A 27,039-nucleotide genomic window follows, 5' to 3' on the forward strand; every position below is an offset into this window, starting at 1 on the left:
CACTTCACAGTGAAGCAGCAGCAGCAGATTTTGCATTGGCAAAGACTGCACGAAACATCCTCTCCCTGCTCTGAGGAGATAACTGAGTGGGAAGGCACCTGCATGACCAGGCTAACCTTATAGCCTGGGGGACAGCCAGGAGATGCATTTCCAGACCTTGCAGGGGGGTTGCAAACAGCTCAGGTTTTCAGTGCACTTCTGATCCTCCCTCAATAAAAGCAGCTTCCTTTAGAGAAAATCCCAGTCTCCAGATGATCTAAAAATGTCTCTCAACGCTACTTTAAAAATGTGTTTCTACCTCCCTAGTCTTTCTCTTCACATCTAAATATACTCTGTATGCTCTAGTTTAAAGAATCACTACTGAAAAAGAATGCACTTGTTTGGAAATAACTCAGCACAAGATTTTCTCTTTATTTTCTCCTCTGTAAAAACCCCTCGTGACAGACTTCTCTGCATTTCTCCTAAAAAAGGAAGAAAACCTGGCAACTCAGACTTTGCTTACCCTCTTTTCTTAAAGCTACTATGACCATTAGGTTTATCAGGGAAAAGAGGAACCACAGTTTTTACTGAAGGAGTTCAGAAGAATCCCAGTGCCAAACACTTGCAGTGGCAGGCAGAACACACTGAATTGCTCCAGAAAAACGTTTGCATTTCCTTAATACTGTAAACCTCTTCAGCAGCTGTCGGAAGTTGAGCTGGCAAGCAGAGATTCAATATTATTTAGAGATTACATTTCTTCAACATCATTGCTGGTGATATTTCATTCCTGAAAGCAATAAGGGAGCAGCAAAGCAAGTGTCTGAACTTGCTAGTTCAATCTGTCAAGAATATTTATTAAAATATCAGTGTGACCTGTGTAAGCCAGTAAAACAGTGAGCTGTGAAAGACACAGGGTGTTCCAAGATGCTCATCGTTGCTGTTCAGAACTTGTTCCAGACCCCTGTTGGATTTTTTAATACTAAATATAAGCAATAAAACAAAAAGTAATTTATAACAATAATAATTCATTCAGTCCCCAGGCCTATGAGTTCCCACTGAAACAGGATTTATCAAGATAAACTGTAGATGCTCTACAAAATAAGCAGGCGGAGGTAAATGAGGCATGAACAAGCAGAGGTTGTGAGGCAGCTCTTCCTCAGCAGGATATTAAGGTTCACTGCTAGGAGGGATTACCAAGGAGCCTACCCAGGAATAAGACAGTTCCTCCATTTGTGAATAGGACCACACCATTAAATCACTCATGGAGACCAAAGTCAACAGCCAGACCAATCTCAGCTCCCTGGAAACATTCCCTTCTAATGCCTAGTGCAGTCAGCTAACGCTAACATGACAGTGATGCTAAGACCAAGGAATACGTATCAGCATCATTTTGTGGTCAGTGCTCCTGCTCATGGATGAGGCATGGCACATCTGAAACTAGGTACACATACACAGGCTGTCAAAGAGCATTTCTGTCACAGGAACAGTTGAGGATCATCAGGGGATGGAACAGGGATAAGTGCCATAACATTTTTTTCAACCACTAGGATGGGATTTATCCTTAATTTTATGCTGTCCTCACTCACAGGACCACACTCAACCTCTGGTTTTCACCATATGACTGCAGCTAACACCAAGCACATCAAGCTTTGCAACTGGGCCTATGGCTAATCATGTAAGAAGTGTATTTATGTACATTATATGTTTCTGGCATAACCCTGGTGAGCACGAGCTCTCCAGAGAGCCAGTGCAGATTTGCTACCAGTCCCTGGGTGTTTATTTTGAGCCTTCATTTCCAGCACTGTGAAACAAAGGCCAGCTCACACCAAGCACCTCGAAACTGGCTGAAGGGTAACACTGGAGCCAAGGGAGCTCATGCTGTAACTGCTTCACTAACAGACTGCTGTACATAGTGCATACGAGAACTCTGACAACATGTAAACGTTCACGATAACTACAGATTACTAAGCCATTTCCCTGTTTTCATACCCAAATCAGCAAGAATGCTGCAGACACAGATAGCCCCCCATGACTGATATGCAGTGGGGGCCTCTGTTTGCAGATGTACCAGTCAAACAGAGATTGGCTTCTGCTCTGGGAAGGTTGGTGGAGAGTGTGAATTCACTCGCAGAAGAAAAGCCCAAAGTTACTTGTGCAATAACTTGGAAAATATGGTGATAATTTTGGAACCAAGATAGCCCAGCAGACTGTTAGCAGGAGCAGCAGCAGCCTGCTGGCAGAAGACAGAAAACAGAGAAACAAAAGCTAGAGAAGGAGCCTCAATTCGCTATTCAAGAGTCAGTAACTGTGGGAGAAAAGATGAATTGTTGAATTTCCAGAGATTAAGAGAACTGTTCACACTGAACTACACCAAATTCTGCCATTTAAGCTGGTTCAAGCCCTATGTGATGTCCTGCATGTCAATAAATCTATTTTGACCTACCAATAAACAGACCTTGGCTCTTGGTATGGCTGTGATTCAGGCAGCCTCATACCAAATCTTGGCAGCACTGGGACATAGTGGCTGCAACAGGATACTGTATGGCTGCAGCTTCCAGTTCCTGGGCTTTGTTACACACCAGAAAAAGCAAGGAATCACAAAAGCATCAAGTCTGACAGATTCAAAAAGGAAAGTTGCAAAATTTCTCTGTTCAGTGGGAAGGTAGAGGAAAGCTACAGCATACAAGACTGGATATTCCTGATGCTTCAAACATCAAAAAAACTCGTGTCTAACTTTTGTCCTTTATTGCACTCCAGTTGTCATATGATTTCCACAATACAATGCAGGGAGAACAAAGGGAAACTCAATTACGTACCCTTTTCTCAGGAACACATCTAACATATTTCCCCACTGTAGATCTCCCCTGCTCCAGATACTTTCTATCTGCACTCAAAATTAGCAAGTGGTCAAAACATTATCAGAGCTTGATAAAAACCAAAGTCAAACGTCTTCAACAAAATCCTCTTTGTTACCACACTCTGATGGCTACTGGAACTGCCAACCTGTTCAGAGAGATGCTTTAACAATGAAGCATCATTTAAAAATGCATTTGCAGCTGTGCATATTTCACTTCAATCACACAATTGTGAATTATACCTCAGCAAGTCCTTGCAGAAAAGAGGTGGGCTGTCAGGGGGATGTGAAGGGGGAGAGAAAAGAAAGGAATTTCTACTGAACAAAAGAGCTCCAAGAAACTGATACAACTTTGCTGGAAGCCATTCCCAGCCCACTCAACATTTTTGACTGTATTCAGACATACCAGAATCCCAACAAGGGGCATTTTTCCTAAGCTAAAATACAAACCATCAGCAGATCTGACCACCACCAGAGAGAAAATACGACAACCTAGTGGATGCAAAGCAAAGCAGAGTGAAATCATCTTAAAGTTGTGCAAATCCAAGAGCTACCTTTGAGAGCTCACCGTGGCGGCAGCCTCACACAAACACCTGCCCAGTGTCTGGGTCACTGCTCGCAAAGCAAAGCAAAGCAAAGCAGGATTCCTGTTTGCTTTACCGCCAGAGTTGTTTACATGGCACTCAAAAGTACACAAGATAAAAAGCACCTTTTCCTGCCTCCCTAGAAGCCCTGTGAAGCATTGTACAGCTTTACCAGTGTTCACCAGACACTTCTACTGTCCATTCTGCATTGCTTTCAAGGCTCAGAGCCACAACAGTGGCCTGTGGTGATGCTGAGAGAGTCCAGGGGAGAAGGGAATACCACAGAACACTGGAGGCAGCAGGGACGTTGGTGAGGTCAGGCTAAACTTACCCACAACCCAGTTCTGGACCAGAGCCTGTGCTCAAGTACCTGAGCGTGTTTTTTTGACCCGGAAATCCTCCTGAGTGCAAGTGCTGTGCAGAGGTGGAAGCAGCGGGAATCAGGTTACTCAGACCTGCAGGAGAGCAAGGCTGCCAAGCAAACCTGAGCATGCAAACCCAGGCAAGGCAGGTGCATCTCTGAAACGTGCCACCACGTGTGCAGGGCACCAAGGAGAGCTAAGCATTTTGCGTTCCACACAGGCACAGTAATGGACCAGCACTAGAAAGCTGGCCTTGAACACAGGTGCAAGCAGGAACACAAACAGCCACCGGGACATTCATGTTATGATCCTGGAACAAGGAAACAATTGAATGGACACTAAAAGCTTATCATACAAGTGTTTGTTTGTTTGTTTTAAGGACACTCAGCAGGACCTGCCATTTATATGTCAGAAAAAAAGGAGCATGCTGACTGAAGGCAGAACAGAGAAAATCCAGCTCTGAAATCCCTTCTCCCTGGAAAAAGCTCTACCCACTTGCTCGAACTAAACACTGGTCAGGCTTCTGATCCTCATGCACACCCCCATGGGCCAAGGGTACAGAGCCACCAAAGTTTTGTCTCAGTGAGCAGTTTTACACTTGAGCTGCTGAATGCTACATGTTGGGAGGAAAAAAAAAATCCTCTGATCTGCTTTGGTATCTGCAAGTGGCTCTCTCAGATCCTCAATGGAACTGAACATGATTAGGCAAAGCTTATCCAAGTACCTGGAGACACTCAGGCTATTTGTGAAGAAAAGACAAAGCCTATATTAGTGGTCTTCAACTCTATTAAGCAAAATAAAGAAGAATCCTGGCGGAAAGAATATACAGATCCCTCCAGTCTTAAGAGAAATCAGAGCACCTTAAATTCTGGCATGCTCTCAGGCACAGCATAGAGAAGAGGTAGCAGAGCAAATAAAAGGGAGTTCAGCCCCTAGCAAGCCACTAGCAACATGAAATATATATGATCCAGTTCTTGCAGTTCTCAGCTTTCCCTGCAAATCCTTCATTTTGAAGCAGTGGGTGCAACTTGATCGGGAAAGCAGCATATCATCTTTCTGCCAGTTGGAAAGCACGCAGGTATATTTTCATGAAAGAAAACGTTTCAGAAGGATCCTTTTGATGCTAAAAACTGCCCATCTGAGAAGGAGGAGGAAAGCTGCAGGACAGCCCCAAGAAACTCAGAGCAGACCCTGCAAACTGTAAATCAGCGGGTGGATGGAAGAGTGGAAAGTGCCAGGAGAGGAGAGCAGGATTAGGAGTGCTACAGATCTATGATAAGCAATGCTCTAACAATAGCTTTCTTTTAAGAAGGAAGCTCTTCCTGCTGTAGTTAATCTAGTTAGTCTGAATATACATTTATGCACTGGGGAAGGGCTGCATACAGGACAGGCAACTCCTCGGTCAACCGAACTCACCCATTTTAAAACTCCTACAAATACCCAGTAACACGGACCATGGCAGAGGGGCAATAGTTGCTCCCCTAAGCAGCTGTCAGGGGCTGTTCAGTGGGCCTGTTCCAGCCTTTACATGGGCTGGATGTCCTAGGAAGGTCTTTTTCAGCCATGTTTTCCATTTTCATCATTTCTCCCCACCCTGAAAGGTCATGCAGATGAAAACATCAATTTAACTAATGCCAGATGGGAGACAAGTTAAGCCATATGAATCTTTGCTGATTATATAATTACCTTCATTTCTTGCAGAAACATGGAAATGCTTACAGTCACTGGCTGAATATTTTGTACATAAACATATCTAGGCTGTTTGTACTTTAAAAGAAATTAAGTCCACGTGGTTTTGACCAACTACTCCATTACCATGTGGCACCTTTATGAGAGAAAAAAAAGCCTGAATTTGAAACTATGCCAGGAGGTTGCAGACACCAATCTCCCCCAGGAGTCCAAGATAATACTTATCAAATGGACTCATCAACTCACAGTTATATATTTACTGAGTAGAAAATTAAGACAATTTGCAGTCAGCGTTAAATACACCAAGTTATTTTCTGCAGACCTCAAGGTCATTTAATTTACCTTCAATAAGCCCCAACACATCAGCAAGGAAAAGAGCACTGAAATGTTCAGGCTCATTTGCTACTGAACCAGAGCAGTATGGCAATGGACAGTTTCGACAACAAACACACCAAACCACGTGCCAGAACCTCCACAGGTCACTACAGGGAAAATTCATGTGTATAGGCAAGGGCAGCACTGAGAAACTGCTACGGATGCAGCTCTGCAAGTCACATTCTTACTATAAAGCCATTAGCAACTAGAACTCCAGTGCACCAATGCTGAGTTCTGAATGGAGCCAGTTGTATTTGTAGGTGTCCCATTAGAAGCCAGGAGCACATGTTTAAATTTGCATAAGAATCGGTGTGAAAGATTCAGTTACATCCCCAGCAATCTCCAGCAGCTTTGGTTACACTGTCAATTACTCAAATTAGGAAGTGCTTGTCTGAGAATCCCATTACAAAGAGTCTGGCTCCCAAAACCTTCTTCCCACCAGAGACCTCCCCTTAGAGCCCAGAAGAAGAAAAGACCACCTCTAGCCCAACCATCTCTTCCCCCTGACCCGCTCTGCAGCTCTGACAACAGCAGCCCTGAGCTGGAGAACACACACAAGCCTTTGGACCACCCAGGATTTCTAGCACAGGGCTGAAACACCAGCCTCTAAACAAAGGGCTGGACTTCTCCTCCCACAGTCATTGAAAGTCATTTCCCCAGCCTAAAGGGAAACTCTGCTAAATTAGAAGCATGGTGCATACTTTGGGAGTGTGCAGAACCACTTACTGCTTCCACCTGACTCTGGAGCTGCAGTGGGGTTACTAGCTCCATCCTCACCCTCACACTCTGCCTGCACAACCATTGGACCTCTCAAAACACAGCTGAGAACTGATCTAACGAAACACAACCCAGTTCCTCATCTCTACCCCCAAAAAACCCCTCTATCCTGATCCACTTTTTTACCATGTGAACTCTCAAATGCTTACACTGGCACAAGGCAGAAGGTGATGGCAAGAAGCAGCCTAAGTGTGTAGGTTACACAGAGCCACCTGACACACCAGCCTCAGAGGAGCAGGTGAAAGCTACCTACAACCTTACCTGGAGGGTGTCAGGACAGTACAACAGCTCTGCACACATCTGAGAGAGCTCTTCTGTGAGCGAGCTGCTGGAGCCCTGCTGTAACGGGCAGAACTGGTAACTGCTCCTGTCTTACACCCCCAGCTACCCACTGCACAGATGGAACTGTAAAAAGACAGAGCCCTGATGGTGGCTGGGAAACGGGTTCTACTGTCTCTGCTGAGAACAGCAGCGTCCCTGTCCTTGTTACAAACCACTGAGTTCACACGGTTGAGGCAGCACTGAAATCAGGACACACATGACAAGGTGCAGTAAAGACTGCATGCGAATCTGAGGAGCTGGGAAGTTTGCAGGACTGTCTTGAGATTAGGCCCTATGCTACAGATGCCCATTTTCAGCACAGCCCCTCCAGAGGCAATCAAATCTAGCTCCAGCACAGCCTCCAGCTACAGTGTGCAATCCCTAAAGAAACTCAAGACTGAGTGACCTCAAACGATCCTGCTATATTTGTAAAAACGTGTGTGAGGAGACATCCTCCAACAACCCTATGACTTTCATGGGAGGTACAACATCAGACCAGTTCCCTAAAAGAGAAAGGAATCAGTGTCTCCAGCACAGAAAATGAGGCTGCTCTTTTAAAAAGACCTAGACTCACAACCCCAAAGACAAATGCATCCACAGAGAAGCCATGCCTCCAGCAGTTCCAGCAGAACTTCATGAGCTGTTCCCAGACTGACATTTCAAGCTGGTACAAAGCTCCCCAGACTCTCAATTCTGTGGTTTCAGGATGCACTGCAAAACTGCCCGGTGGGTAGCAAACTGCAGTAGAAGGAAGGCTCTGCTCCCCCATGGCTGGCACTCAGCAGCTTCCAGGACAGCTATGAAATATGGTGGTGCACCAGCTGGAAAAATTCACCTACTAAATGGAAAGAGGCTGGCTGGGAATGGCCTCAGACATCCCAAGTGTGAAACTGCACCCGTACATAAATTAATATGAGGCCACACTGCTGTGTGAAAGGGCAGCCTTGTACACCTCACTGTGTGTTCCCACATCTGATCTAAGACACCTGCTCATGGTTTGTTTATTTGTTTTGTGCTTTTTTTCTGCAGGTGAGCTGAGCACTGCAAATTGTTTCTCATTCCAGAAGCAGCACTGTGTCTGTGCAGGTTCCTCTCACAGAACACCCTGGTAAGCAGCTGCAAGAAAGGGAACTGCACTGGCATAAAAATCCTACAAGAGCTGTCTCATGACAAGTCACTGCCAAGCTACGACCTCATCGCTTTAATGAGAGCACCCAGCAGACCAACGTGCTCCAAAGGCGCAGGCACCATCGGCTCTGCACGAATGATGTGCCCCAGCCTTTGCAGCTGTTCCCTCTGGCTGACGGCTGCTTCGTGCCCCCACGGAGGACAAGCCTGGCTGCCCACAGCAGCATGTCACTAGCCTGCCACAACAGCACGGTCAAGGCACAGGGTAGTACAGCTGGGGCCCTCAGCAGAGAATTCCCCACTGCAATCCACCGCAGCAGGAGCCAGGACACGCCAGGGATCGCTCACAGGATGTGGCAGATGTGGTACTCATGGACCTTTGCCTGGTTCTCGGAAGCTGGGGTGTATCCGCATTAACCACGTTCCCCAGGCAGACTGTCCTCTCAGCAGAAAGGGGATACAGACTTATAGAGCCTATATATAGATAAGGCTTCCTAAGAATCTCTCCATGGGGGTTATTCTCTGCTCTATATCTAGATCTGGCCTAGTGCCTGCTGGGAAGCACATATCAGACAGGCATATGTGCAAACTGCAGCTCATTTAGGCCACTAATGAGAGCCCTGCGCTAGAAACCTCTGTTAACACAGGCCAGAAGCCCATTATGAGCTCCACAGTTTTCCCATGTCTCCATTTTCAGCCTTCCATGTGATTCCCTGCATAGCTAAAGATCCCCTAGAAATCTCTCCCCTGCACATGACATTTACTTACCAGCAGTGAGGAGCATCTCCAAGCCCTTGCACTGCAATGGCTTTGTAGAAAAATGAAAAGAGCAGAGAAGGATTTTCAACAGTCAAACTCAACAGAGCAGAGGGATCTGATGAAAGGAGACAGTGTCTTTCTTCAGAAGATTTTTAGCAGCAAAATAAAGTGCTTTGTTAGGCAGTGAGCACATGTTTCACTTCACTTTGCACACAGGCACACACTTGATCCCCCTGCTCTTTCACATCCTCACACCTTCAAACCTTCACCTCTCCCCAGCCCCAGCAACATGCACTAATAAAAAGAAAACATCCTGGGTCACCATGTTTGTTCCTGTTTTTCTTTTTAGAACAAAACTAACTACCTCCCTGAGGTCCAGAAGGACCTGCAAGCTGTGCAGATTTTGATTAAACACCATCATTCCCTCTTGGCTACTCCCTTCCACTTACCTCCTACAGGCTCCAGAGCACCTGACTGCCAAAAAGGAAAACGAGGAGGAGAGGGAAGTTGGTTTACCTTTAGGCTAAACTAGAGCTTGGGGAGGGAGGTCCCACACATTTTAGAGCACTGGGGGAAAAGTGGCTAGACTACCATTTCCCAGCAATAATAAAGCAATCACATTTATTTAACTTTAATACAGTTTGGATGAGCCACTGCAGGAAACAGGATGGGTTGTGCAAAACCTCCCAGTGCCGAGGTGCTGCTCCCTGCCCAAATGGCACACACCATGCTTGGGGGCATTTCCCAGCCCATTCAAACACTGATGAGACAAACAGTTAACTGTCCAAGCCCTCGGAGAGGCTATGGATGAGTAGCACACTGCACAAAACATCAAAGCTGATATTTTATGCTAATCCATCTGCTTACAGGAGAACAAATGCTATTTTCCTTGACAACTCTTCTGAAGTAAGATCTGAGCAACCATGCAGATTTCAAACTCTTTTGAAATATCAGTAAACCAAACACTCCTACTTTCAGTGCAAAAGAACTCCCAAGAACAGCCTCTCTGCAGCTCAGACAGTGAGTTACACAAAGCACAAAGCCCCCAGGAGCTGCACCCAAAACACAGGTGCTGCCAACACACCAAGCCAGGTGAGCACCCACACACTGACTGGCTTTGCAGACCCCAGCTATGGTTGCCATGCATGAGAGCCTCCACCAAGCCAACTTCACAGCACACAGAAGCTGCTCTCAATTTTATTCTTGCTGCACACTTTAAAAATCAGATTGCTTTCCCACTGCAGCAGGGGAGGCATTTGAGCTCCTGATCAAAAATAGTTATTGCCCTGCAAGTAACTGTGCTGGAAGGCAGCCTGGCCTGCAGATTCTCAGCTGCTAGACGAGAAGGAACAAGGAGGCCACCTCAGAAGCAAGACACAGCTCATTACAAGTGACACAGCCACGCAAAGCACTGCAGGAAAGGCTGAAGTGGTTTTAGAGGAGGAAACAGCTTCCAGATCCCAGCACGCAACAAGAGAGTCCATGCATCTACTTTTCCAAACACGAGGAGCTTGTCTCCTCCTCACCAAGGCAGTTCTGCTACAGCTGCACCAACCCAAGGACAGGGTCCTACATGTTTTTGAGGAATCCCTCCTCCAGGGACACCAGCTGCGTCAAGCGCAGCGTGCCCATCAGAGCTCTCCAGGCAATTCATTATTTTAAACAAATGAGTGATTAGCAAGGATCCACTCTCTCTCCTTGCGAAGCTGGCTGCATGCCCTGCAAGCCTCCACACCACTGTACAGTATCATAATCCAATTAAACCTCACCATGAGAGAAGCTTCACGCTATCACATTCAATTACCCAGTTAAGCCTCTTATCGTCTGTACGCTAGGATCCATTCGGACTGAAACTCCCCCAGCACGGTTTGGGAGGTGGCATTATTCAACCAACCAAGGACACACAGATGTTGCATCTGGAGCCGCAGGAGGACCATACGGGTCAGGAGATTCATACTGCTGGCTTCGAAGGAGGTAGAAACACAGGAAAAATAAAATACAGTGACCAGTTCCTGCCCACTCACGGTTATACACTCCCTGAGGCGACCTGCTCCCCCTTGTCCTCCTGCTCCCTGACTTCCCAGGGAAATGGGACAGTTCTGAAGAAGTACAAGGGACCCAGAGGAATTTCAATGGAACGGCGAAGGCTGATAGAGGACCTGGCAATACAGAGTTGTCTGGCAGTCAGCCACCAATTCCATAGGAAATACCCTCCCAAGAAGGTCACCATAATGGTGGCAAAATTTGGCCCAAAAGAATTAGAAAAAGCTGCCAAGATGTGACGCAAATAAAGCCAGCGAGCAGGCCAGCTTCCTGCATGAGGCCAAAACAGGGAGCGCTCTTGGAAAAAAAGAAAGATTAAGGGTTGCAAGGAACATAATGGCCTCTTGTAACAGCTGAGTTGTTGCTTTTCTTTTCTTTTCTTGGCAGAAAAGAGGGATGTTTTGTTGCTGGTTGATTAATCTATTATGCAAATCATTTCATAGCTAATTTGATACAGCCACAACCTTGCCACAGAAATCATCTGCTTGCTCAGAGCCAATGAAAGGTGGAGCACCAACAGCTCCATTCGACAGAGCTTTTATTCCCTGGACAAGCAGCTACAGGGTCCCTCCTGCCATGCAGGGCTACAGGAACACAGGCCAGGTCTGCCAGGGGACAAGAGGGGAAGGTCCTTTGGCCACCCTCATTTGGTGGAAGGCAAGGAAAGAGGCTCTTCAAAAGAGCAGCCCATTCTTTCCACTCCCAAAATCCTTTTGCGCTGGCCATGTGCAAAACATCCAGGTGAAAACCACACGCAGTCCCATCCAGAGACTTTGTCTAGCAGCTTTAAAATTTTAAGATGTTTCCAGAACTCTTCATGACACGCACAAACTTCACCTCACATCACTTAAAAAGATGCCTCAAAATAGGTCTAACTGGACATCTGACTCCAACAAACAGCTCAGCCTCTAGACAGAACTTTTCTACTGAGTAACACAAGAGTCCAAATTACATTCAGTAGTATCACACAAAGTGACAATAACTGCTGTGATAGGATTTACATAGGGATCACTAGGTCTAGCCCAAAGTAGTTACTTCAGTTTTATCTTTTTATCTCTTCCACAAAGGTTAAGAGGGAGAAACAGTGAGAAATCCCAAGAATAAAGGGGTTGGTTCTGGCCACTGTGCTTTACTCCAAGCAGCTCATCTCCGTTGCTCAGTTGTGGATGTTTTTCCTCATGCATCTCACACATTCAGCATCGCTTTGGTGATATTTTTAAAGCCTATCCTGTGCCCTCATTTGTATTCAATTTCCTTCCGTGGTAAAACGTTAGGCATTTCATGCTATTCAAACAAAGTCAAAACAAAGCCTCCAAATAAGCACTTCTGAAACGTACCTAGTCATCTGAGTAATTAGACATTTTCCCAGTTCCAAATGCGCCGAAAATCTACTTTCAGCTCCCAATGAATGTGCCAGTAGTTATCCTAACAAACAAGAGTTCTCTCGATGGAATAGGAGGTTAAGATACATTTAAATTAACATCTCTCCCTACCCGAATTAATCAATGTTTTTAATTATGCAGCATCACCTGAACACAATTATTACTCTAGCAAGTTGTCCACCTTTCTCTGCTGATATGGTGCATAGCTGCCATTGCTCAAGCCAGGACAGAACATGCTCTCCCTGGCCAAAACAAACTCCCATTCCCAGTGCAGGCATGCATCCTTCACACCAAGGGGTGAATTTGCATCAAATACTCATAGAGAAGAGTCAGCCGTGGACTTCACCCAGGTCAGAACCCTTCCACACTTTGCTAGCAGAAGGATAATTACCATGCAGGGGTTCAAACCTGCAGACTGCTGGAGTGGCTCCATGCCCCAGCAGTCCTCACTGTGTCCCTCCTGGTCACACAGGTAGATCAGTGGAAGAAGATGGGAGCTGGCAGAGAGAGAAGAGCACACGGCCTGGGGCATGGGCAAACTGTTAGGATCCACTCAGCTGCTGTGAATCCAAAGTCTCACCCTAATCACTTTCCATCGCCCCTGGGGATGTCTGTACCAGGGCTGGTTGGTGTGACTGTCTGAGTGCTGCATGGCCACGTCACAGCACACTGAGCCATCACATCCCTGCACCACCAACCTCCTGTTCGAGTGCAGGGCACGTGCACGGATTCCTGTCATGTTTCCTTACACAGTAGGTAAACCACAGAGGTGAGCCAACATGTGAAATGCTCAGGCAGTGCCCAGTCAACAACCTCAGATCTCCAGCACTGTCTTTTCACAGGTCTGTTCCACAGGTTTTTTCCTTTGTATCCTCAAGGGACACCAGGTCACACCTGCTCCACATCCAGTTTGGTTGCAGTACGCCAAAATTCACTTCACAGTTCAAAGCTTAGCAGGAACTTTTACAGGTTTGTGACAATTAAGGCAATAGCCTCAATCAAAACCTACTCTGAATGGGAACCCACTCTGCTTCCTCTTGCTCCAGTAGACCATTCCAACAAAACTTTTCCCCCCAAGACCCCTCTTCCTCTAGACAGCCTCCCCATGGTGCTGTCTCCTCATGAGGCTCCTTCAGGATGGGACAGTACTGCACCCTGCCATTCAACACCCACAGCTTCATTAAAAAAAACCTGGAAAGTAAAAAGAAACACTACCAAAATCCACATACTTTTCAGGATGAGGAAAATGAGGGGCGAAAAAAGTGTTGATTCTCTCACAGCCATGCTGCAAGAAGATCACTCTCACTTTTAACAGGTGGTAAGGAGAGCTTTATGTAAGTGTAACCTTCCTCAAAGGAAAATATTTCAATGTACAGAAGAAAGGAACAGCAGGAAAAGGTAGGCATCTCTCCCTTCTGGTATGCAGTGGATACGCCCAGATAGTGAGACATTTTGAGTCACATTTCTGGGATGACTAAAAGAAAGTTGCATTTCAGAAGCACTATGGTCAAAACCCTCAGAAGTGAAGACAGAAATCAGAAAATCATTTCAGCAAATGGCAGAAGAGAAAGGAGAGCAACACAAGAGCAAAACACCTCACCTCATGTTTCACTCCAAACACAGAACTATAGGACAATACCATGACTCTTCGCTATTATTCTTCCTTAAGCTTAAACAGAGCCTTTTCACACAAGCAAACTCCATGGAGGCACCAAGGCAGCCTTCCAGATTTTGCTGACACCCCACCCAAGCTGCATGGACTTTCAGTAAATCAACCACCGAAGAAGAGCGCGTTCAATAGCACTGCTTTTGAGATGTCCCTCCCACAGTCCAGCTCCCAGCCATCATCTGGGAAGCATGCACACATCCACATGAGGCCCTCCACCTCAACACCCACCCACACAGCTTAGGGAAACACAGGCACAGACCACTCCAGGCACCGCTTTCACCCAGCCCCTCCTGCTCCAGAGCTTACTGTAGGAGAAACACCTTAGAAATGGAGTGAGATTCACTGTACCAAAAAGAAGGAGGAAGGAAACAATATTCCCTCCTCAAAACACACACTCCTCAGCCATGAATCCTTTGGCTTTGGGCCAAGTTCAAACCTCTTCTCTACTGGGAAAGCCTGTTCTGCCAACAGAAACCCAGAGGGGAACTTGGTGGAAATCTCAGAAGAGACCAAGGCAGTTCCACGGTATTTGACCACACACCAAGGCCCACTTTCATCCACATCCGCCTCTCACGTCCCAACAGACATCTGCTTGGACAACAAGCTCATCTGGGATATAGTTTCCCATGCAGGAGTTGTCATCCCAGCATCTCTCGCTTTAAGATAAAGAATCTTAAAAGTCATTGTGCCATAGGGAAAATCATTACAATTCCAACTTAAAATGCAGAGGCAGTGGTATAACTTCAAGGTTTTCAAACTCCTGCCTTCTCTAACAGAGAGGTCTGTTGCAAAGCCTGTAAGGAAATGCAAAACATGGACCCAAAGCAGCGTCACAAGGCATGATGTTAAGTGATTAGAAACAGCAGCATTGACTGGGAACTGCTACAGAATTTGGTGTTTGCCCAGCACACACCTCACTGTGCCATGGAACCAACATCTCCACCGAACCTGCAACCTCAGCTGCGCCTGACCTCGCCTCAGGTTAACAAAAAACACTTGGCACCCACAGCTACAGCTGCAGATCTGCCACACACTGCACCACATACACAACCCTTGCATGTGTGCCCAGCCCATGTGGGGCACTTCCAGCACAAAACTCCACATCCATGGAAAGACAGGCTCATTTGTGGCAGCAGCAGACGCAGCAGCTGGATGTCTGCTTATCCCCCCAGGCTCTAAGGAAAAGGGCACCCAGGAACAGCAAGCAAAGGTGATGGCAACAACAGGGCTGAGAGCAGAGGGACCCACCGCTACAAACTCCCTCATACAAAAGCTCTGTTCCTAGAAGATCCCAAATGCCCCAGCTCTTCCATCAGTGCCTCAGCCTAGGCAACCTGAGCACTTTCACCGTCGCCTGCTTCACAGCTTGCTTCAGCAACTCCAGATGTTCCCCCCAAGCCGGAGTTCTGCCCCACTTGCCCAGATATCCACCTGTCCTTTGCATTCCTCAGATTCCTCCAGGCACTTCAACCATCTGACTCCAACCTGCTGCCCACCACGACTCAAGCACCCAGGACCCCACCCTAATTGCCATCCTGTGCACCCCACCCCCTACCACATCAAGGCAGGGTCAGTGTCCTTACACTGCATTTTCTGGTCATCTACAGATTTGCAAACAAGCAAGCTGTGTTGTGAGCTCGTTTTCAGATCTGCAAGTATCAGCATAAATGATAATGCAGAATGAAAAGTCCTTGACAGTGACAGACATTTGTTTTTTAATTTGTCTAACAGCCATTGTTATGAGGTTGGATGAGATGGAAACCCAACTGCCTTCCTGCAGTCGAGGGTGCAATGGAGAGAACAGTTTTCAGAGCAGCGTTACAAGAGCCCTCTGTGTCCTCTGTACAACAGGGACAACGCCAATCACACTGGAACTATAGAATCACAGAATGGTTTGGGTTGAAAGGGACTTAAAGATTTAATTCCATGGTCAGGGACACCTTCTAGTCTAGTGCAAAAAATCAAAAAGCACCAACTGCTCCCGCAGCTACTCCCATATAGGCAAGTAACTTCCATAGCAAAGGGACTCCTTGAAGAGGGGCACATTCCCCTCGGTGCCAGTCCCTTTCCAAGACCTCCCGTTGCACGAAAGAAATACACAGGCAGAGAAAGTTGCTGCCCCAAAGCACTGTTAGCACAGACAAGCTGTTATAAACCAAGATCATCTGCAACTGCAGGACTCAGATTTTCCTCTACCCCACTGTTATCTTCCTGCCCACGATGCCAAAGCACTACGGCTGTGGGCAATGTTTATGTTAAGATAGTTACTAATCCCTGTAAGACAGGGGCACGGCCACCAAGCCCAACCTGCTATCTGGATGGCGCAGAAGACAGAGGGATTTTGGGGGTTTGTAAAGCTTGCAAAGCTTTACAGTCCTGCCAGGTCAGCCCGATGACTCTGTTCCCTTTCTGCTCGCTTGCTGCGTCCTCATTTGAAACAAAACAAAAGATAAAGAGGAGCGTTCCGGAGATTTGTCTCCGGCACGTTTGAATTCTCAAAGGCTTTCTGTTAGAGCCAGGCTCGAAAACCGCAAATTCTATAAAAGCTGAGAGGAATGCCTCCCATGCGGGCTAAAACCAGCGCGGGCAGGGACCACGGCCGCGTGTTTACACACACCAGAGGCGGGGAAGGAGCCCAGACCGGGAGAGGGCGGACAACCGGTCCTAGAGAAAGGGATGCCCGCCCCGAGCCCATCCCCGCGGAGCATTTCCCCGCAAAGGCGCCGTTAACGGGACACCCGCGGGGACGACGGAGCTCGGGGAGGCAGCCCCAGCCCTGCCACCGGCACACACGGCAGGGTCTGGGCAGAGGGGGCACTCGCTGAGAGGGTGAGCCCCTCACGCACCTGACACAGGCACAGCTGCAGCCCTCCCAGCCTTCCTAGGGCCGCGGGGTCCCTGCACTCCCACACCCACCCCAAAACCCCACGGCAGGGGCGGCGGGAGCCGTGCCCGTCACTGCGGCACGGCTGAGGCGGCGGGAAGGGACCCTGAAACTGCGAGAAGGTGACGGGAGAAGGGGGCTGAGGAGGCAGCCGCGGAGACCCGGGGAGGGGTGGCGGTGTCCGCCCTCTCGCCCACTCGGTCCGCCCGTTACCTGGGGACGCAGCTGGGGCTGGAGCCATCGATCTCCCACGTGGCGAAGAGGTTCATAGGCACGGGCCGCCCCAGGGCCCCGGCGCCGCCGGGGAAGCTGAGGCGGCCCCGCTCGGCCGCCGCCGCCATGGCTGTGCCCGCCGGCCTGGCGCGCGCCCACCGGGCCGCCCCGCCCCGCCCGCGGGGGGCACGCGTCACAGGGGGCGGGGCCGGCCGCAAAGGGGGCGGGAACGCGGGCGGGGCTACCGATGATGGGCGTGGCCTGTGTATGGGCGGTTCTCCTGGGCGGGGAGGGGCGTGGCGGGTGAGGCGCGTGACCTGACCTGAGGAGGCGTGTCTAGGACGAGGGGGCGCGGCCAGCACAAAGAGGGCGTGTCTATTGCGGTGAGGCGTGGCCAGCGCGAAGGGCGCGGCCAGAGCGAAAAGGGCGTGGCCAATGCGAAGGGGGCGTGGCCACGCCGATGGGGCCGCGCCCGCGATTATGGGGCTCGGTCACCTCTTAGGGGCGTGGCCATCGAGGAGGAGGCGTGGCCATCACGGAGGGGGCGTGTCCATTGCCGTGTCCGTGGCTCCGCCCCCCGTGCGGGCGGAAGCGGCGGGCGCGTGTCGGAAGCGGCGGTGCGCGTTTCCGGCGGCTCCGTGGCAGGGCGGGCGGCGGGCGCGGCCATGGTGCTGCTCACGATGATCGCCCGCGTGGCGGACGGGCTCCCTCTGGCCGCCTCCATGCAGGAGGACGAGCAGGTGCGGCCGGCGGGGGGAGCGGGGGAGCGGGGCCGGCTGGTCGGTGAAGGGCGCGGCCCGGCGGGACCGGCGCGGCCCCTTCTCGCAGTGGGGCGGCTGCGGCACAGGCGTTTCCCGGAGGCGGTGGTGGCGGTGGCGGTGGTGGGTGGGAGGGGAGAGCCGCCGCGGTGCTGTCGGGCGGAGCCCCCGCAGCACCCTCCCGGTGTCTCTCCGGTCTCGGCCGCCCCAACAGCCCGTCCCTCCCTGCCCTCCCTCCTCAGTCAGGCCGCGACCTGCAGCAGTACCAGAGCCAGGCGAAGCAGCTCTTCCGCAAGCTGAACGAGCAGTCCCCGACGAGATGCACCCTGGAGGCGGGAGCCATGGCTTTCCAGTGAGTGCCGGGCGGGGACGCGGGGAAAAGGGGATTCTCCGCCGTGGGAATGAGCGAAGGCTCTTCCGGCTCGGCGTGAGGGTTTGCTGGGAACTGGGCTGCCTGAAACAGGAGAGTCGCTCCTCCTGCCTGCCCTGCCGGCCGAGCTGCTCGGAGGGCAGAGTATGTGAGGTGTCACTGCTTGGCACAGGTGTCTGGCACTTGATTTTCAGCCAGGTTCATGGTTCTGCCTTTGCTGAAGACAATACAGGTTCTGTTCCCTTCAAGGTTTTTCTAGTTGTTTGCACTCTCTCCTATACCTTCATTGCTCCTCCTGCACCTCCTGTGTCTTGTCTTTAAAGAGAGATGCCCTTGGTAAAACCAGTCTGGCAGTGGCACTGTGAGCTCCTCTTGCACTGGATTTTCCTCTGTGTTCCGGGTGATTGCATCTTTTCATGCATTACCTTTCATGTGTTAGAAGCACATGTAGCATCTCCAAGGTTTTTTATTATTATTTCCCTATTATCTGACAGTCTTCTTTGTCTTGTCTTGTTCAGCTTTGTTGTTGATTCTCCAGCAGCGCTCTAGAAAGGGAGCCTGGATATGAAATAAAGAAAGGTTACAGGTAGTGCAGGTCAGACATCCTGATTGCTTAAGCAGTATCAAGGGAGGTGGACAGGCGAGTGAGCAGGGGAAGAATTGACAGTCAGTGGAAGGCAGGAGGTCTTGTGTGTGATAAAGGAAATGCTTCTTTCTGTGATATGTCATTACCTGGCAGAATAAAGCCTGAGAAAGTCAAGATCCTGTCAAGAATCAGAATTCTGCCATTAGCAGGAATAATTGCTACAAGTCTCTCAGATCAGGTTCCCTGTGAGGCACCAAGGCAGAGTTGTGCAGTTTGGGCAGTGATGTGCCAAGATTTCCTGCACTTTGCACCACTTCTGCTGCACTGCCAGCAGCAGGATCCCTCTCAGTTCCCGAGGGATTCCTGGTGACTGGGTGTGGGTTTATGGCTGGCTGAGGGGGAGGGAGCCTTTGAGTGCAGGGCAAGGTTGGGTTTAGGTCTGTGCTTCTATAACAAGCAAATTTTCCACCCTATCCCTTTCTTCAGAGATTTGGCAACATGAAAAGATGGGAACAGGAGTTTTTTGGAAGGGCAGTCTTTGGCAAAAGCCATAGGTTTTGAGGGCTACTTTTTTAGTGGTTGGCTTACATATAGCAGCCATGACAAGATTTTAAAAATCTTTTCTCTTGGCTTCTGGTTGCCTTTGATAGGGACTTAGAGTTGTCACAGGACAGCCCTGATTAGCCTGGCCGTCCCTATCTCCTGTTGCAGAATAAACTGCTAATGCATTGTCTTCTTTCTACACATTTAAAACTTTATAGAATTTAAAAGCTCTCTGTTTTTTAAGTGTTTCCTTGGCACTGCATGGGTGCAGCTCAGACTGGCAGTGAAGCCTTGAGAAAGAGCCTGTGTCGATCCCAGTAAATCCCTTCTTGAGTTACTTCCATGATGCAAGCAGAGCGCTGCCTGGTGAGGAGGCAACGCGTGCCGAGGAAATCAAAGCCTGTTAATGGTGGCTGCAGTGTCACCAGTTCTGATGGGGAGGGAGGGCTTGGGCAGGCTCCTGTTTTGACAGCTGTCCCAAAGGAACAGCTGGGTTACCTGGCTGGCAGGCAGCCAGGGAGAGCAGTGTTTCTCCTTCTGGGTTGAGTTAGTCCCTAGGCAGGTTCCGCTGGCAACCGACAGCTGCTGCTGCAGAGCACTCGCTGCTGCCTCCTTTGAGGTGGGGTGTTATGGCAGGACCCATGTGAAAAGAACACTTTCAGGCCAGAAATCCCTCTGTAGGGGAGGGGAGGTAAAGGGGGAATTCGAGATTTAGTCTAAAATAACGCTGACCGACGACCACGCTGCTCGTTAGCGCAACTCACCAATTTTTTCTGCCAAATCAGAGCTCTGGCTGCTGAGGGCAGCACAAACTTGGACAGAGCGTTTCATGGTGTGAGTTAGCAGTGTGGCCAAGGATATTGCTGAACTTGCTGAGGTGGTGGTATTGGACGTTTTTAGCTACATCAATTCAGAGAAGAGCCAAGCCTTGCTGAAACGTGAAGCTTAAACTATGGCCACTAAGATGATTTCTGCCTAGGGTTTGGCTCCTAAAGCTGTGTCACTCTTTCATCTGCAGCACTGGGGGCACATGGCTGTGCAGGTGCAGGTACAGGAACACTGATGCTGTTTCCTGTGCTGTCAGTCGGCAGGTGACCTTTGGCTGATGAATGGCTGAAGTGGCTCTTACCTGTCATGTTGAAAGCGACCCTTGGCCTTTGCCACTGTTACCAGGATAAAGCTTTTCTCTCTGCAGATGTCCAAGATGATTATGAGAAACCTGCTGGCTGTACTCAGTGTGCAGGAATCCAGAGTGCAGGAGTTAACAGTGGCAAATGGCACCGTCTGCCCCTCGTGTGAGGACGTGCTAAGCAGGTGCTGTGCTGAAGCTCAGAGATGCACACAAAGTGTAAAACTGAGAAGCCCAGCTGTGCAGAAACTCTGCTCTGAGGTTGACAAAATTGTCTGAAACTGGGGCAGAATGAGGTGAGCTCGCTCTCTGTGGTGCTGACCAATCAACTTTAAATCCAGCAGAGTGAATACCATCATCAGGGAAAAACAAGTGGGAAATACAGCTGAAGAGCTCCAGGCAGGACCAGCTGGCCCAGGCAGAGATAAACAGACCTGTGCCAATGGGACATGTTCCTCCGAGTGCTCTCATCTGGAGAGTGCTGCTCCAGCGATACTGTCAGGATTCCCATCTGGCACACATTTTCCTCATTTCAAAAGATTTGTTCAAGTCTTGCCGGTCATGACAGTGGCTAAATCAAGCTCTGGGTGATGATCTGTAGCAACTCCAATCTGTCAAACAGGTCTCCAGGGGTAAGGGAAGAACAGAGGCGTGATGTAGTGTAGCATTAGTCCTAGGCACTGATGCACTCCTGGCTGAGGGACACATAAAGGAACAAAGGCATGGGCTCGAGGGGACATGCTGTGGAATGGATTATGGCAACTGGAGTTTCTTGCTTCTGATTGGAGTAGATCAGTTGCTGTTTGAAGGCTGGCAGGGTTCACACACAGCCCGTATAAAGACAGGTGAAATGGAGGCTCCTGAGCCCAGGAATGAGCTAAGGATGGCTAATTCAAAGGACATGGACCTGTTGGGGGTATCTGGAAAACAGTGGGGAGTGGGAAGAAGTTGTTTTGTAAGCCTGATGTGACTATTAACAAAATTTTAAGCTACTTATTTTACTATTGTGCCCTCAGGACTGGATTATTTCTTTAATACGCTGCTAATCTTTATGCTAACTAGACTAATGTATAATGGCATTATGCAGAAAGTCAAAGGAAGGTAACATAAAACTTGCATATACATTCCACCCTGAAGAATATAGATAAATATTCAAAAGTGCTCCCAGGGCTATTTACTGTCTCCACTCCCTTGGTTTTGGTGGGAATATTGTTGCCCTTATTTTTATATTGGCTAAGTGAGGACGAAAACGTAGTTGGGAATGTGCAGCAGCAGACAGTCGTAAGCAAAGCTTAAATAATCTGAAGATTGGTTCTGTCTTATCCCTATTCCAGTAGGCTTTTTAGCTGAATTATAATGAAAAGCCCCTGTTCTCCCTGTTGGCAGAGACATTGGAGCTCACACTGAAGCAAGGTCAGCACTAAGCCTCTGCAAACAACTAAGAACTAGATGGGGATGGGGGTGCTGGGAGGGGGAGTGCAGGACCCCTGCACCCTCAGCTGCAGGGCAAACCAAACAGCATGACACAGCAGCAAGTGTCACTGTGTGTTTTGGAGCTCCTCACATTGCAGCCAAAGAACTGGTGGCACAGTCACACCTACTACCCATGGCAAATCCACAGGTAAGGTCACCAGAACCTGTGTATCACCAGTATTTTTTTCCCCAGCTGGCTTTGAGGTGATGCACGTGGATAACAACACCCCACCCACAGGCTGGTGCTGGGGAAGGAAAGGGACACCCAGCCCTCCAAAACTGGAGGGGAGAGCTGGCAGTCACTGTATGGCTTTGTAACACATTGAGACCAAATTCTTGTGTGTGTCCTGACCTCCATGCTTCAGCTTACACGTGGGCTCAGGTACTTGGCTGTGCTGCCGAGTAGAGATGTGTTGCCCACCTTCCCCTCTACTCTGCTGGCAAACTTTCTTGTGTCCCCTTTCTCCTGACTGCAGGAGGGCAGTAGGGTATCCTCTCTTTTGTACTCCAAAATTATAACTCTTTTGTTGCTGGTATTTTGTTAAGCTAATGATATTCACATGCCAGCTTTTGTTTCAGTGAAGGCAAAATTCAGGGCTCTTGGCATGGGCGTAGGGTCTGAGGCTACACGAAAATTTATTTTGGGTAAAAAAGATTAATTGACCATTGCTTTGTAGAAAGGTTTACATTTGAAACAGGCATGGAAAACTGAAAGTCCTTGTACCCACTTGTCATTGCCTCGTAGGAATAAAGGAATGCAGGGTGGAGTTTGATAGGATAGGTTCAGATTTGGTTGATTAATGCCCTGTCTGCTGTTCTTTTAGCTACATCATCGAGAAGGGGGTGTGTTACCTGGTCCTGTGTGAAGCTGCATTTCCCAAGAAACTGGCCTTTGCATATCTGGAAGACTTGCACTCGGAGTTTGATGAGCAGCATGGCAAGAAGGTTCCAACGGTCTCGAGGCCCTATTCCTTCATTGAATTTGGTGAGGTTCCCTCTCCTTGTGGCTGGTTGGGAAACTTCTTGCTGGGGCAGGCAGCAGCAGCCACAGGATCCCCTCCAGCTTGGTGTATGGAATTAACAGTTTAACCTCTTCTTGGCACTAGAGACATGGGCATTTTGAGCAGGAGAATAGAGAAGTGGTAGGGAAATGGTACGTGTCCTTTGATTCAGATTTCCTGCTTTGAGTCTCTTGGCCTTGCTCCAGTGAATGTTTGCATATAGTCTTCTGGCTGTCTCAGCAATGCTCCCACTCCTTCAGCAGCCAGGCTGCTCTGTGTTAGGTGAGATCCCCTCTGACAGCCCTGTCTTGTTCCAGACACCTACATCCAGAAAACCAAGAAGCTCTACATTGATAGCCGGGCGAGGAGGAACCTGGGCTCCATCAACACAGAGCTGCAGGATGTGCAGAGGATTATGGTGGCCAACATCGAGGAAGTCTTACAGCGAGGAGAGGCACTTTCAGGTACTGGGAGTGGCTGGTGTTTGGCACAGAGTTCCTTGTCCCTTTGGTCAGCTGGGTGGGCAGAGCATACTGAAGGAAAGGCTTGGTAATCCCTGAGCCTCATGAGAAAAGCAGGGAATTCAGTGGGTATTTCAGTTGGACTGGTTGCATCCTGAAGCACCTGGCAGGTCCTGGTGCTTCTTTTGGGCGAGACCAGCATCTCACCAGTTTGGGTTGCTCTCATCGCAGCAGGACAAGCATTAGAGCACTGCAAAGAGGCTCAGGCTATGCTGCCACGTGAAACTGCTGAGCTTCCAGCTGTGTACAGTTCATGTAACATCTGGATAACATTCAGTTAATCTTGACTGACTTCTCTCCCCTTCCCTTTAACAGCTCTCGATTCCAAGGCCAACAACTTGTCCAGTTTGTCCAAGAAGTACCGTCAGGACGCGAAGTACCTGAACATGCGTTCCACGTACGCCAAGCTGGCAGCTGTAGCTGTGTTTTTTATCATGCTGATCGTCTACGTGAGGTTCTGGTGGCTGTGAGCTGGTTCAGTCCTGGAAGAGGGAAAGCCGGTAGCCTGGCAGGTGTGTGTGTGCAGGACACTGTTCATGGGGGATGTGCATTAGAATCCACACAGGACCATCACCTTTACCGGAGTGTCCTGAAATTGTTAGGTGACACCTGACTACTAAATCTCTCAGTGGAGCCTAACAATAGGTGTGAAGGCTTGTTGACTGCAGGCTTTTCCTCTGAGGCAGTTTGCACTAGGGTACTGCAGAGTTTGGCCTCCCAAAGGTTCTCCCCCTGCCTCCCGGGGCACTCTGAGAACAGTCAATCAGTGCAGTTTAGCATAATCACATTGTACGTCCTCCTGTTGAGTAGCTCTAGTGGGAACTGGACTCTAATGAACATTCCTTGTGTTGGTAATGTTAGCTTTTTTAGAATCTGGGTCTGCAGCTATTTTTATTTCTTTCTCTTTCAAGACTCCCCTGTTTGAAGGCAAATACTGCACTGTACATAAACCAGCTTTCACTTCTGTCAGAAGAATACCTACTAAGTTTTCTGTGTCTTGACATCTTGGCTCGTTACACTTTAAGTTGCTTTAGGAAGAAATGGATGTTAAACTATGCCTTAAAATACGTTCTGTCTAGTACTAGGAGGGGCAATGGAAGGCTTCTGTGTTACTGATTCCTGAAAAATTAAACTACAGGTTTTCTAAGTGTCCGCTTTCCCTCTCCTGACAGCTGTGTGTGACAGTATGTTTCCACATGAACAGGGTGTGTAATTCAGTGCTGTTTGAGCGGGCACAGTGCAAACCATGTCAGCACTCTTCATTTTTTCCTTCTACCTGCAGATTCACTACATCATTTCCTTCCTTTTTGTAACTGTGCTTACCTTTTAAAATGTGTCAAAACTGCCAGCATTTCATCTCTGGGATCCTTGTTTTCTTTCTCCCTCTTTCCCTCACCAAAACAACCAAAAAAAACCAAAACTCTGAATGTTGTGAAGAAAAGGCAGTGTTTCTTTAAAGAACACTTGAACTTTACATGAAGGATTAGGATAACTTTAAAATAGTGGAATTCTTTGGAAGCACCACCTTTTTTTCCCCATGGTCACCCTCTCCCTACCTCACTTGGGAAGTTGAAACTGTAGGGGAAGAAAAACTCATTATGGGGCAATAGTATAGAGCTTCTTTCTTATGGGCCAATCTATATATTATGAGTGTCATGTGATTTTTTTAAAATTGTTTTTTTTGGTCCACCTGTGCTAAAAGTGACATTTACCAGTCAGCTTTTGGTTTTATTAAAAGAAAAAAAGAAAGAGTGAGAGAAAAGAAATCCCCCAGCTCAGGCACTCTTCTGCACTCAAGTGTCTGCTGCTTGGTAGGAAGCAGGCAGTGTCACAGAAGGAAGTTTGAGGACTTCCCAGCACCTCTTACAAGCACATAATCTTGTGTAGATCTGGATGTATAAGCTGTGACCTGAAAGTGTTTCCTGCCACTGGGTGGGGGAAACAGAGCTGATGTCCTGTCTGGGAGTGCTCCCCAGCTTGGTGTTGGACTGGCAGGGAAGCAGTTAGCACTCATCCACCGATAAACCCAGCAAATCTGAACTGCCACATAGTCTAAAGTAATCCAGTTTCTGCATGATGCCTCCAAGTGTTACTTTGTAGGTTGCTTTTATTATAATTATTTTAAATCCTTTCAAGTGGTGTCCCTAACAGGTCCCAGTGATGTAGGTCTGTGTAATGTAGGTGCTGGAAGGTCTTGCCATTCAGACACCGACTGTCTGTGGATTGTTGTGATTGAGGGGGGTGATGTTGCTGCAGCACGGGGCAACTCGGGGAGCAGCTGCCTCCTGCAGCCCCCGTGTCAGCAGTGAAATAAATGCTCCTGAAAATCCCGTCTGCAGTGTGGAGTGTCCTCTGTCTCGTTTCTGTGATCTTGGGGGATGCTTTCTTTCCTTCCAGGGGCACAAGAGGATGAAGACCCCATAGCTGAAGCCACTGGGGATAAGGGCTCCTTTTTGGAGGCAAAACTAATTGAAAAATATGATCTTGGCTATTTCCTGGCAGACAGACTGTACTTTGTTCATAGTGGGGGTCTCTCCCTGCTGCCATGTGTCTGCACGTTGCAGGCAGCCTCCTCAGCGTGGCCAGAATTTTTGGGGTACAATTTTGTGGCTGTTCACACGGGGCACACGAGAAGCAGGACGAACTGGGAGTGGGGTGTATCAGTAGGAAGAGGACCCGGGGCTATATATGCTGCTTGTCCAGAGGGAAGACAAGGAGGACTCCTCTCCCACCCTGCAGTGTGGGGCTCCAGGGAGCATCTTACCAGCCCCTTCCACACTGCGCTCAAAATACGGAGCTGCCTTTCCTCCCTTGCGGGGGGCAGAGGTGCCACTGATGCCTTGTGCGGGGGAGGCTGGGGCTGGGCTTTGCTCTTTGCTGAGGGCTCTTTGCATCCCCTGAGCAGCCAGGGGTGAGTTAAGTTATTGCTGTCTGGCTGCATGGGGCAGAGGGGAGGAGAGCCCAGTGCCAGTTTCTCAATGAACGGCTCGCTCCGAGCTGGATCAGCGCTCATGGGCGGCTCAGGGCCGGGGTGCAGCCCTGCTGGGGGTGGTGGCCAGGTCACTGCTGGCTCGGGGGTCGCGGTGCTGAGCCCTCGGTGCTGGCGGGGCCGGAGCCGGAGCCGGGGCCGGGGCCGCTGCCTGCAGGTGGCAGTGCCGGCGCGGTGATGGGGCGTGGAGCGGAGACGAAGAGACCAAAGGGGCTCCTCCGGAGGGCACCCCCAGCTCATGGCGATGCCCTGGCCTCCCTAAAGACCCACAGCCGCGCTGGGCCTGGGCAACGTGCCCGTGAACCCGGTGATCTGCCTGCAAGGGCTCCTGGACTGCGCCTCAACAGGCTGTGTTGCCTCGCCCCACAGTGCAGCTGGGATGCTTGGACTGAGCTGGGTGGAGATACTTCCCGGCAGGACATTTGCCTCTCACTTCCTATCCAAGGCCCTTTCCATTTTCATTTCTGTTTGTCAGCTACCTCTCTGCTTCCAGATACTCTGGAACAGGCTTTATCTGCTGGGTTCCCCCCCGGGCATCCCCCAGCACCTGCTCCCCACAACGTGGCAGAGGTGAGGGGGTTTGTCCCATGCCAGGTGCACGTGGAGCAGAGGGGAAGCAGGACCTGGGAACAGTGCAAACTCCTGGCACC

General features: G+C 49.3%; 2 protein-coding genes across 11 annotated transcripts in view; one reads left to right on the forward strand and one right to left on the reverse strand.

The window, feature by feature from the left end:
- The window catches only part of PACS2 (phosphofurin acidic cluster sorting protein 2), a 78,749-nt gene extending 61,563 nt beyond the window's left edge, over positions 1-17,186 (reverse strand). For all 10 annotated transcript variants that reach the window (XM_050306777.1, XM_050306772.1, XM_050306771.1 and 7 more), the window contains exon 1: positions 17,020-17,186. In XM_050306777.1, coding sequence (XP_050162734.1) covers positions 17,020-17,147 — 128 coding nt within the window. In that variant the 5' untranslated portion in view covers positions 17,148-17,186. The remainder of the gene's footprint in view (positions 1-17,019) is intronic.
- Positions 17,187-17,626: 440 nt separating this feature from the next.
- SEC22B (SEC22 homolog B, vesicle trafficking protein) lies at positions 17,627-25,730 on the forward strand. Its single transcript, XM_050306793.1, has 5 exons — positions 17,627-17,759; positions 18,020-18,129; positions 22,703-22,863; positions 23,197-23,343; positions 23,716-25,730. Exons 1-5 carry the CDS (start codon positions 17,685-17,687, stop codon positions 23,868-23,870), a joined length of 648 nt encoding a protein of 215 aa, XP_050162750.1. The 5' UTR covers positions 17,627-17,684; the 3' UTR covers positions 23,871-25,730.
- The last annotated feature ends 1,309 nt before the right edge of the window (positions 25,731-27,039 follow it).

This window comes from Myiozetetes cayanensis, unplaced genomic scaffold (assembly GCF_022539395.1).
Source record: "Myiozetetes cayanensis isolate MyiCay16 unplaced genomic scaffold, myiCay2020 scf12, whole genome shotgun sequence".
Taxonomy (NCBI): Eukaryota; Metazoa; Chordata; class Aves; order Passeriformes; family Tyrannidae; genus Myiozetetes; species Myiozetetes cayanensis.